We start from the raw sequence: 11,802 nt of genomic DNA on the forward strand, positions 1-11,802 counted from the left end.
TATATATATATATATATATATATATATATAAAACACACATACATTTTTAATGCGTCCTTTTGATTGCACAGATAAATGTTAATTATTTCCGCAATTATATATTCATTGTTACACAATAGGACACACAGTTTATCATTGTGTACTCAAGGTGTGTGTAGCATATACAGTATGCTTTATTAGAAACGCAGTCTCTGTGCACTTTTGAGGTCACGTCCGTGCTGTGGCTTGCTTTAGGAAACCAACATTAGGCGCCAGCTTCTTAGAAGGAAGTGGTGGTAGCACCTGTCCTAATGGAGCATGACCAGAGCACACAAGTTGAGGCTGAAAAAGGTGACCTGTGTCTCTTTGAACATGAGCTGGCATAACAAAAAGTCTTAAAATGGTCTTGGTTTATTACTAAACTGCATCTTTTTTTAAATTGAACTAGTTTCCATGCAAAAAGTGACACAAAGCATTCATTAAGTCTGATGTCATCTTGTGTTCTATCATGTTTATCCTCATTCAATTTAGCATGAAGACATGGCTAAAAAACTGACCAGAAGTCTATACAGCTTCAGAGTGTCTGTTTGTTTAAGCCCATTGGTGTTTTACATCCTCTGAGTTTGAGGTTTTGGTAACTAGTTGACTCCTTGTAATGGTTGTGATTGAACCCAGTTTCATTTGCTTTTCCTTTTTCAGGTATCCGATACAGCATGGATGTGTCTGTGGATGAGGTTAAAGCTTTGGCCTCCTTGATGACGTACAAGTGTGCTGTTGTTGGTAAGCTTTGTGTTTTTCCCCCAAACATCAAGCGTTGTGCATTAGATCTCACTTATACTCAAATAAGTTTTTAATAAGTCAGAGTTATTTTAGATTCAGAAAATCCTTCATCCTTATAGATTACACATAATTTATCTTCTTCTAGATGTGCCATTTGGTGGAGCTAAAGCTGGAGTGAAAATCAACCCCAGGAATTACTCTGTAAGTACCCAACATATGTGTCTAGACTCTGAGCACACAGACTCCTGAAATAACTCTTTATCATGTCTGTGGACTTTGTTTGCCTTTTCATGGGCTCAATGAAGCGGAAATACATTTCATGCCATCAGTCCTCCTTTCCCTTTAAAATGGGCCTTGCTCCCTGATTGGATGAAGTCCTGAATAAAGAGTCCACAATATAAAGATGTTTCAGTGTGCAGCAGTAGATCTTCCTTGTTGTTCTGTTTAATATGTGTAGAGTCTGTAGTCCTTCCTGAACCTTATTGCTCCAGGGAGTGAACATGTTTGTTTTCTTTCTTTCTTTCCTTCTTTCTTTCTTTCTTTCCTTCTTTCCTTCTTTCTTTCTTTCCTTCCATCTTTCTTTCCTTCCTTCTTTCCTTCTTTCTTTCTTTCTTTCCTTCCTTCTTTCCTTCTTTCTTTCTTTCTTTCTTTCCTTCTTTCCTTCTTTCTTTCTTCCTTCAACTGCATTTAAAGTTCCGCTATACATCTGACAACATTTTAAAGGGTTTTCTTATTCCTTTAAACAGTTTCTTTGAGGAATGACTTTAGGGAAATGGAAATGCTTAAAGAGCAGTCTTTTAGTAACCAGACATACATGGAGCTTCTGTTTTTTTTTACTTTTATGGTTGTCATAAGCTATAAGGGGCAAAAAATATATATAATTTAAGACTGTTTTTATTTACATTTACATATTGATTTTTGTTTTTAATTTTTTATTTGTGCTGTTCAGGATAATGAGTTGGAGAAAATCACAAGAAGGTTCACCATTGAGCTGGCCAAAAAGGGATTCATTGGTGAGTTTATTGATTAATTTGTGCTTTTTGACCTCGCTGTTTTAAATACCACACATGACCCCTGCATCAAGACCTCCAAGAATATATAACACAATATATAGTACTGTCCAAAATGTTGGGGTTTTAAGTAAATTAAACTTTTATTTAGTAGAGACACATGACTGTGTCATTTAGTGACAGTTATGACATTTCATATATTTAAGAAATGTTCATTTTAACTTTATATTCATCAAAGAATCCTGGAAAAATATATCACTGTTTCCACAAAAATTTTAAGCTGCACAACTGTTTCAACATTGATAAAAATAAATGTTTTTTTAGCACCAAATCATGCATCTTATGTGATTTACTGCATCTCTAATCAGATAAATGCAGCCTTGATGAGCATAAGAGACGTTTTTTTAAAAACAAGATACCCTTTGTAATATCACTTCATTGCAACAGTTCTAGAGATATCAGGAAATCCTCAGGGAATTATTAACTTTGCTTCCATGCACTTTTAACCCGGAAAAGCTTCAGTACCTTGTGCTGTCAAAAATAAGTCCCTCCGTGTGCGGAGCTGTTTTTGGAAATGTATTCAGGGTACAAGGCTGTCTGCATAGCTGTTTATCTGGATGCCTTCCCTGTTTTCCTGGCCAAAGCAGCTGGCACTGGTATGGGGGAATGGCAGTGTGCTCTCACAGCATCAGAGCGGGCACTGAAACTCCAGCTCTCTGTTAAAACACAAGCTGCCTACTCAGATCATTTGTTGCATTGCCTCTTAAAATACCTTTTCCCCAGAGATGTGCAATCAAGCATTCATATTAAAGAACAATTAGCATAGTTCATGATAACCAATGCGAAACCTGAGTGGTCTCTGTCTGGTCACATGACCACCATTTGCTTTCATACACAATTACAGCTGACAAGTTGTAAAAATATCTCTTTCTTCTCTCCCTCCCCTGTTCTTTCCATTCAGGACCTGGCATTGACGTACCCGCCCCTGACATGAGCACTGGTGAGAGGGAAATGTCCTGGATCGCTGACACCTATGCTAACACTATTGCCCACACTGTAAGCAGCTGTCTACTTTATTAAATTATTAACCATGCCCATAAAGCTTTTTTCCCTTTTATCACTTGTAGATTAACATGCCTAGCCTCTTTTAACTAAACTGAAAGGTTAAAAAACATATACCATAAAGGATATTTGAGCAATAAGTGTTACAAAAACAATAGAGATTAGAGACTTAATAAATCTTTCATCATCATCTTTATCAGCAACCTTACACCCTTTGTTTGTCTATCTCTGATAGTGTTATGCTATCTATATAGCTGACAGACTGAAATGTTTACCTTTGTGCCCTAATAAATGGATAGGTCACGGCTTTATTTGCATGGACAATAGCAACCAGATTGCTGTCTTATTATATATGTACATATTTTAGAGTGTTTTTCCTTTTTGTGATTTGATTTTGGATGACAGCTTCAACTGGCAAAGAGAATAAAGCTGGGTTATTTATGTATGAAGATTCCTAATATGGCCAAATCATACAGATTTTCTTTGTGTATTTTCTGTGGTGCTTGTGGTCAGGGTTATTCTTCCTAGAGGGCTCTTATTATAGTTACATCATCCTATACAGTACTAGCACTCTCACCATGGCAACAAAAGGATGGTCATGTTTTGTTCTTTTTTTATAATTTTAAGTGGGAGGGTAATGACTGTGTTAAACAATATCTAGCTTTACTGATCCTGAAAGGATAGATTTTTGCCAAGTCAGGCTGTGGAGAAGGCAAGGGTCCAGTCACATCCAAGCACAATGTCACCCTGGAAACAATTTGACCTCAGAGTGCAACATTTTATGTAACATTACCTTTTCTGTAGCTGTAAGAGATGTGCTATAAGCATAGACAAATACTTGAGACCCTTATAAAACTGACCTGAACTCTCATTTAGTTCTGGCATGTAAAATGTCCCATGTATATTTAGCTTATTAAAATGATAACGATCAACAATTATTTCACAATATGGCTGAAAATATTGATTTCTTGATTTTAATCGTTTCTGATTTTTTACAAAACAATATTGATTCTTAAATCCCAAGAATCGATTAGTGTAGCCTGTTTTCAGTTAATGAATGGAACATTGAAGCGCACATCCCATCAATCAAATCGCAATAAGCTTTGTGCTTTGTGAACTTGATATGAAACAAATAATATTTCAGATTCTTTCCATTTTATTGCAATATTTCAGCATGAAATAAACATGAATGAATGTCCGTAGGTATTAAAAGAAAGAGTTCTTACAACTTACTGAAATCGGTGTCCTGTAATCGCTCAATTATTGTTTCAACCACACAAAAGACGTCAATATAACTAAACGTTTTCTAAATGCTACCAGTGAATTTAGTCATCAATGTACAGTATTTGAGTTAAAAAAAAAATATTTTTAATGGTTTTAGTTTTAGTTAGCTATAACATTGATCTAAATGTAAAAAATAGGGGGGGAAAGCATGAAAAATCCAGTATCGACTGTCACTGACTAATTAAAAACGTTGCTCGGCCAAAAGCTAATGTGTTTCAGATACAAGGGAAACTCTGTCACTGTTCTACAAGGGAACAGTAAATGATTGATGGTATCAGTGGACTGGAATACAGTTGAGTTTATGAAGGGCAATAATCACTCTTCACTAATAATGCAGTCTCAGCAGATTTGCATGTGCAGAGTGGCAGTCGAGGGAAACGTTGCATAAGCTTTGACTTATTATCAGCCATGCAACTCATCTTGATTTAAATGTCCAGCAGTAATGAGATACTTTGATTTCTCTTCTCAGCCCAGCACATGTTTGATTATGATGCATACTGTATGTGTACATTTTTTAATATGGCTTTACACTTGTTTGGAGGTTAACAAGGTTACTGTAATGCATATAGTATTGAAATAACTATGAAATGTCCGTCCCCTGCAGTAACCTCTAACCTGACCACTGGCTGTTGTGTGTCATCTGTGAGTGGTGCACAGGTCTCCTGTCTCGATGTCGTTTCCTCATTCAGTGACATAAATAGGGCTATAGTAGCTGCCCTCGGGCAAGCTTGCAAGCTGCGCTTGGAGTGTGACCCCTCTCACGTACCCTTACGACAGCACAAGACCCCTTCACACCAATTCAAGAGCTCTGGTTGTTAGTGTATCACATGTTGTCCTCATCCCACCCTCTGAACAGCCCCGACTGGTGCTTGTGTTTTTGGATGAGAAACAGACAGCCGGTGTTGGCTGAAGTGTTGAGTTGAGAACCAAGCACTGGTTTTTATTCAGAACAGGTTTCATAAAAAAAAAAAATTCTGGAACTGAACGTTTTCCAGAGATCCAGGGGGCGTGGTTGAATCCAGATCCAACTCCTCCCACCTTACATATACCTAAACCTACCCGTCTCCACCCCCTGATCCCTAAACCCGCCCATCTCCACCCCCTAGATGTGGATCCAACCACGCCCCCTGGATCTTGTGTTCTGCAGTGAGGGGCTACTGGTTTTCCATGCCGTTCAGTTTCATTAATCGTTCCGCATTAATGTGGAGTTAAAGATACACATTCATATACTATTGTTGTTTTGTTTTTTATAGTTTTAGTACATCATGTTAGCCTAAATGAAATACCATGGTAACCAGCTGAATTTTTATTTTCAGTCAATGTTTATTTAATGTCAAGGAACAAATTTTTTTTTTTAAGTTTTAGTTTTACAGTAGTTAACTATATTAACTCTGTTGCATTTTTATTTTTGTGTGTGTGTGTGTTTTTGTTCTGCAGCTGAAAGAATAATACATTAATTGGCCCATTTTTCTGTCTTGTTTGTGTGTGTCTCTCTTTTTCTCTGTAGGATATCAATGCCCACGCCTGTGTGACGGGTAAACCCATTAGCCAGGGTGGTATCCATGGCAGAATCTCAGCCACTGGTCGTGGAGTCTTCCATGGCATTGAGAATTTCATCAATGAAGCCTCCTACATGAGCAAACTGGGCCTGACCCCTGGATTTGCTGATAAAACCTTTATTATTCAGGTATATATGACAATTTGAACAGTTGGACTGACAGTTTCATCTTCACTTTAACTAGTTTTCTTACTGTATTTGAATGATTGGCCCTTAGTTTTTCGATACAATAGTACTTTACTGGTAGAGTGAAGTAACTCAAATAGAGATGTTTAGCAGAATGTTCATGCTGCTCTTTTTTATGCTTATTGTGACCAGGAATGTTTGAGCTAAAAGAAAAAAAAGCTATAATATCGTCTTAGTAAATCATATGGACTACTTTGTATTTTTTGGAGCATGACTGCCACTGATCAAAATATGTTTTCATTTTATGGAAAGAAGCATTGTCATTATTATACAAAACGTATGCTATTCTTGTGGCACATTAAGTCATACCGTTTTGTAACTAAATGAGGGTGAGTAAATGAATACAGACTTTTCATTTTGGGCTGAAATAACCAAGTGACAGCATGATATGCTGACTAAATATTATTTCGCTGACACAAAAAGGAAGAGTTAATCATATGTCAGCATCTAGTACATCTCAGTTCCTTGAAATCACATGCTGTTTGAATCCCTCTACAAATAACGGCTCCGCTTTACACCTGTGAAATCTGTTGACTTTACCATGAACCAGCAAATCTATTCTCTAGGATTAAGATTTAGTTTTTTTTGTTGCAGTTTTCGTGTTCTTAATCACTGTGTGCTCGAAACTTAAAATCAATCAGTGCAGCCCAGACTACAGGGGGAAGGGATTCTCATCGACTGTTGCTCTGGGATTATTGCCGCAGAAATTACATTTTCATTCTAAAGATTTAGCCAAGCAAAGAGACAAGAGAAGATGCTGTCACGTGTTATAGATTTAGAGCAGCGCAGAGAAGAGATAGCCTAGTCATTAGTATCAAACGAAGCCTCAGGAGAGGAGTGCATTACATAATTATTTTGAACCGAGTTGGTATGACTGCTTCCCATTTGTCATTTTGTAATGTGAGCAGCTGTATTCATTTCCCCCTTCGACATGCACATGACATCTTGCCAGAAATTCCTTTGATGAGGTGAATAGGCTTCCCAGTATAAGCTAGTTCCAGTGTTTCTGTTGTAATTATAACAAAGATGCTTGTTTTTTAACCATTGATAGCTAGTCTATGCTAAATCAAACCATACGGGGGCGCCATTGCCACAAACAAAACAGGATTCTGTTTTTAACACAACTTATTCTAGTTTCTTATCCTATCATGCAGGGTTTCGGGAATGTGGGTCTGCATTCCATGCGTTACCTCCACCGTTATGGTGCCAAGTGTGTGGGAATTGCTGAAATCGATGGCAGCATCTGGAACCCCAACGGCATGGACCCCAAAGAGCTGGAGGACTACAAACTGGTCAGTTAGGAGTCCATTTACAAATGCTTTTTAGAATCACTGGTGAGAATTTACCCTACCTAAACTGTTTTTTTAAATATATTTCTGCTTTCTCTTTAGCAACATGGTACCATTGTGGGCTTCCCTAACTCTCAGCCATATGAGGGGAACATTCTGGAAGCTGAGTGTAATATCCTCATCCCTGCAGCTGGAGAGAAACAGCTGACCAGGAAGAACGCTCACAATATCAAAGCTAAGGTCTGACACCAACAGCATCATTCAGATGTGCTTGTAATGCTTAAATGCTCTTCACAAGTGCTGAACATATCCTTTTTATTGCTTCAGATTATTGCTGAAGGCGCTAATGGTCCCACTACGCCAGATGCTGACAAGATCTTCTTAGAGAGGAACGTCATGGTCATTCCAGTAAGAGAACAACATTCTGTCAAACTCTGTCGTGCTTCAGGAAAGTATAAATAGGAATAATGATTCATATCTTGATGCACAGGACATGTACCTGAATGCTGGAGGTGTCACAGTCTCCTACTTTGAGTGGCTGAAGAACCTGAACCACGTCAGCTACGGTCGTCTGACCTTCAAGTATGAGAGGGACTCCAACTACCACCTGCTGAGTATGTGTTTAAACTTCCTCCAACCGCTCTATCAGCCTCAGTCACTCAAAGAGCAGCAGCATGGAATCAATGGACTTGCATCATTACATTATTCAAAGCTATTGTCTGCCAGCAGGCATCTTTATCTATTCAGAATGTTCTCTGTAACACCCTATGTGTTCTCGTTTTTTCTTGATTCCCTTTCTTTTCATCACTCCCTCCCTTTTAGCACTTGTTCTTAGCATGCGGGCAGGCCTGATGCAGAGCTGTGACCAGCAGGGTGTGACACTGTTTCCTATAGCAGAGTTTGAACCACCCCTACTCTTGTGTGCTATATGTACTTGGTCACATGGCACAGATTCTCTTTGTCTTTCTCTCCTTGGTTAAAGCAATTTAATTAACATCCAAGTGTCAAAGCCTGCTGGCCCTTCAAGAAATGATCCGTTAATGTAATTTGCAGTAATTAGATGGGATGAAAGCCAGAGTAATGAAGCTGCTTTTGAAGAGATGTCAGTTTTAAAGTTGACAGAATTAAAGTTGACTGATAACATTACATTGTGATGGTACCGATTTGTGTTCCCTTTTAACAAATTTTAAACAAGTAGATCTCTATTAATTAATGTGCATCCATGCTCTCGTTTTATTCATAGTAAGTTGGCGGTGACGCACAAAGGAAATAGGTTATTTAAAACTACAAATTGTAATGCGCAAGACTGCAAAAAAAATCCCATGTGCATGTGAATAGTTTCTCGAAGGCACAAAAAACTTTCTTGTGTGCATTCAAAAGTCAGTTTTTTAGGGGCTCTGTATGCTGTCACTTAGAGAAAATCAATGAAAACCCTCTGAGTCTGAGAAAATAAAAATATTTACAGATGACTATACTGTATACCAAATGTAAAGCTGAAAGTAATGCGGTATGAACCATTAATGTTAAATATGGTCTGAAAATCTACTGAGAGAAAAGTATGGAATTTTGAAATGGCAAATGTATAGGAACTTGGATTTGAATAATTGATCAACCTGTTTTTTCTTTTCTTTTGTCCAGTGTCTGTGCAAGAGAGTCTTGAAAGGAAGTTTGGAAAGCAGGGTGGCCCAATCCCAATTGTCCCCACTGCTGATTTTCAGGCTCGTGTAGCTGTAAGTGTCCATAATGTTTTACCTTCTTTGCCTTGTATGCTTATGTGTGTGTTTTTGAATTATTTTATGTATATTTATTTGTTCTTTTATTTTATTTATTCTTACATTTATTAATGTTTTATATACTATTTTTGGTCAAACACAATTTAGTAGTCTGAGGAACAAAATAATCCCAATCATCAATTTTAAAGGGGTCCTATTATGCTCTTTTACAAAGTCTTGGTTTTGTTTTGGGGGTGTACTAGAACAGGCTCTCATACTAAGTTGTTCGAAAAACACATTCTTTTTCACATATTTTACATTATTACAACACCCCTCTCAGTCTGGCATGAACGGCTCGAATAGTTCCTGTATCAAATGAAGGCCCGCCTTCTGAAATACCTAATGTGCTGTGATTGGTTAGCTGGGCCAGTGTGTGTTGTGATTGGTTAGCTGGGCCAGCGTGTGTTGTGATTGGTTAGCTGGGCCAGCGTGTGTTGTGATTGGTTAGCTGGGCCAGTGTGCCAGTGTGTGTTGTGATTGGCAGCGCGTGTGTTGTGATTGGTTAGCTGGGCCAGCGTGTGTTGTGATTGGTTAGCTGGGCCAGCGTGTGTTGTGATTGGTTAGCTGGGCCAGTGTGCCAGTGTGTGTTGTGATTGGCAGCACTCGGCACCTGGTCAGGAAATGTCACGCCCCGTACCATAGCTGCTGCGAGCTTCAGTGTAAATATTGCGTCAAAATCAAATCAATTTGAGCGCGATTTAAACCCAGATGATTGTAAACACTAAGTTTGTTTGCTTTGGGAAAGCTAGCATATCTCCGACATAGTGATAACACTCGTTGTCTTCTGTAGTGCAGCTCAACCAGATCTCATCCCATTCGTTGGTATTTGTGATATCACAAATCCTGGAAAATATGCATTGTAGTCCAAACAAGTCATTTGTTGTAGTTTTTGAAAGTGATTTCTGTTCAATAAAACATCTCCTTTTGAAGTGGACTTTGAGCTTTGTAACTTTGCAGACCTTTTTTATGCTCAAACAGCAACATTACAGACTAACTAAAGTTGAAAAAGTGAAAAAGCATAATAGGACCCCTTTAATCATCATACTGAGCTCAAACTTTCACTATTAACTGATGTCGATGTTATGTATATTTATTACATTTTATTTATATTATGTTTTTTTTTTGTTCACTTTCATATTTTTTTTTTTTTGGTGTAACCATTTAATTTAAAAATCACTAAACAGAAAATCACTTTTTCAACCATCATGCAAAGTTTAAGTTATCACTTTGGTGACTGATGTTGATATACCAGCTATTGACTAGATTTCATTGCTTACAGAATGACAGTGCAGTCAGTCAGTCAGTCCTAAAGACTGAATTTGAAAACAAATTTAATTCATGTGCTCTGTGAACAAAGCTTTGGAGTTCTCTCCAAGATCAGCAGTTTTAAACCCTCATGTCATGTTTACGCATTATTGTGATGTGTTTGTCATACAGGGTGCCTCGGAGAAGGACATTGTGCACTCTGGTCTTGCCTACACCATGGAGAGGTCGGCCAGGGTAGGTTTCTGTAATATCATTGAAAAGATTTGCATACTAAAGATTTAGCATACTATAGCATTCAGTCACACCATCTGTAAAACAACACCAGGTAGAGCTGGAACCGCCCTTGACTCCACCTCAGCTGCTTTATTGTTGTGTTGTCACGAAACAGTTGAAAGATAATTTTAACTCGTCCACAACGTTCAGCCCTGGCTTCAGGCAGATTTTAGTCTAGTGTGGTATGTGCGTTGTGCAAAGAAAACCACCTCGCCCATTGCACAGATGTCGTTATTGTTTATTGATGCTTTTCTGTTTATCCTCCATGCTTTGTAAAAAGTTTTAATGTAGTCAAACCTATATTCATATAGTAATATTTTCCCTTTGCAGCAAATTATGCGCACAGCGAACAAGTACAACCTTGGCTTGGATTTGAGGACGGCAGCTTACGTCAACGCCATCGAGAAGGTCTTCAAGGTGTACAGTGAGGCTGGCCTGACCTTTACATAAATTACCCAAAAAAAAGAGAAGACAAAAACGTCCATCAACCTCTTGATTCCCCTTCACAACCTTTTTAACATATCAGAGTTTACATCAGCCTAACCCCTACTTCCTCTGTTATAACACCCTCTTGCTGTCATATCCCAGAGCTCCATCCTCATGAGTTTGAGAACTATAAAGCGGTTTAATCTGTTCTGAGGCTACGGTTTTCACTGCTTTGCTGTATGTGATGTGGTCTCAAAACAAACTGGCGCCAATAATCAGGTTTCTCAAGTGTGTCTTGTTGTAACTTGTTTATTTCGTCCTTGAGTTTTGGATTGATCTGTGGTAAACTAACACGGTCCTCTTCAAATGCAGCTGTAGCGCACTGTTTTAAATGTCTGTTGATTTGTCATGTTGGCCCTGGCTTCCGCTCGCCTCGAAATATTGCTTCAACTTGATGCGTTTATGTCCTGGTAGGTTTTATTTACTTTATTCTTATTGTTCGTTCTTGCAAGCCATTTAAACATGGTTATTGCTACAGTAAAGAAGAGCGTTAAAAATGCCTTACACCTGTGAGCAGGAGTTTTATACTCAGAGGAATTATTTTCTGTCACTATAGTTCATGTCGTGCATCACACAAAGGGAAACCCAGCCATGATTTGCCTCATCTCAATGTTTTGACCTAGAGATGTAATGAAGTTCTAGCTGACAGTGTGCAGTACATTTAGGTACAGATGTTTTTTGTATCTGAGGCAGTTCACACCCCATAACTTTTAGAGATCTGTTAGTTGTTAAACCTAGAGGACCCGGCGCACTCGCGCATAAATGAGAGCTGGAAGTTGCTTGCCAAGCTTATCTGCACCCATATCTGGAACTATGTTTTGGAAGTTTATATTGCCTTTTTGTTGAGAATAAAACAA

At 38.3% G+C, this 11,802-nt stretch overlaps 1 protein-coding gene across 1 annotated transcript in view; it reads left to right on the plus strand.

The window, feature by feature from the left end:
• The window catches only part of LOC107550058 (glutamate dehydrogenase, mitochondrial), a 15,655-nt gene extending 4,739 nt beyond the window's left edge, over window positions 1-10,916 (plus strand). Inside the window, exons 2-13 of the mRNA XM_016231284.1 lie at window positions 679-759; window positions 905-960; window positions 1,709-1,772; window positions 2,731-2,825; window positions 5,623-5,802; window positions 7,014-7,151; window positions 7,251-7,388; window positions 7,476-7,556; window positions 7,639-7,762; window positions 8,787-8,878; window positions 10,358-10,420; window positions 10,790-10,916. Coding sequence (XP_016086770.1) covers window positions 679-759; window positions 905-960; window positions 1,709-1,772; window positions 2,731-2,825; window positions 5,623-5,802; window positions 7,014-7,151; window positions 7,251-7,388; window positions 7,476-7,556; window positions 7,639-7,762; window positions 8,787-8,878; window positions 10,358-10,420; window positions 10,790-10,909 — 1,232 coding nt within the window. The 3' untranslated portion in view covers window positions 10,910-10,916. The remainder of the gene's footprint in view (window positions 1-678; window positions 760-904; window positions 961-1,708; window positions 1,773-2,730; window positions 2,826-5,622; window positions 5,803-7,013; window positions 7,152-7,250; window positions 7,389-7,475; window positions 7,557-7,638; window positions 7,763-8,786; window positions 8,879-10,357; window positions 10,421-10,789) is intronic.
• The last annotated feature ends 886 nt before the right edge of the window (window positions 10,917-11,802 follow it).

The sequence above is a fragment of the Sinocyclocheilus grahami genome, unplaced genomic scaffold (genome assembly GCF_001515645.1).
Source record: "Sinocyclocheilus grahami isolate Dianchi unplaced genomic scaffold, SAMN03320097.WGS_v1.1 scaffold386.1, whole genome shotgun sequence".
In the NCBI taxonomy this organism is placed as follows: Eukaryota; Metazoa; Chordata; class Actinopteri; order Cypriniformes; family Cyprinidae; genus Sinocyclocheilus; species Sinocyclocheilus grahami.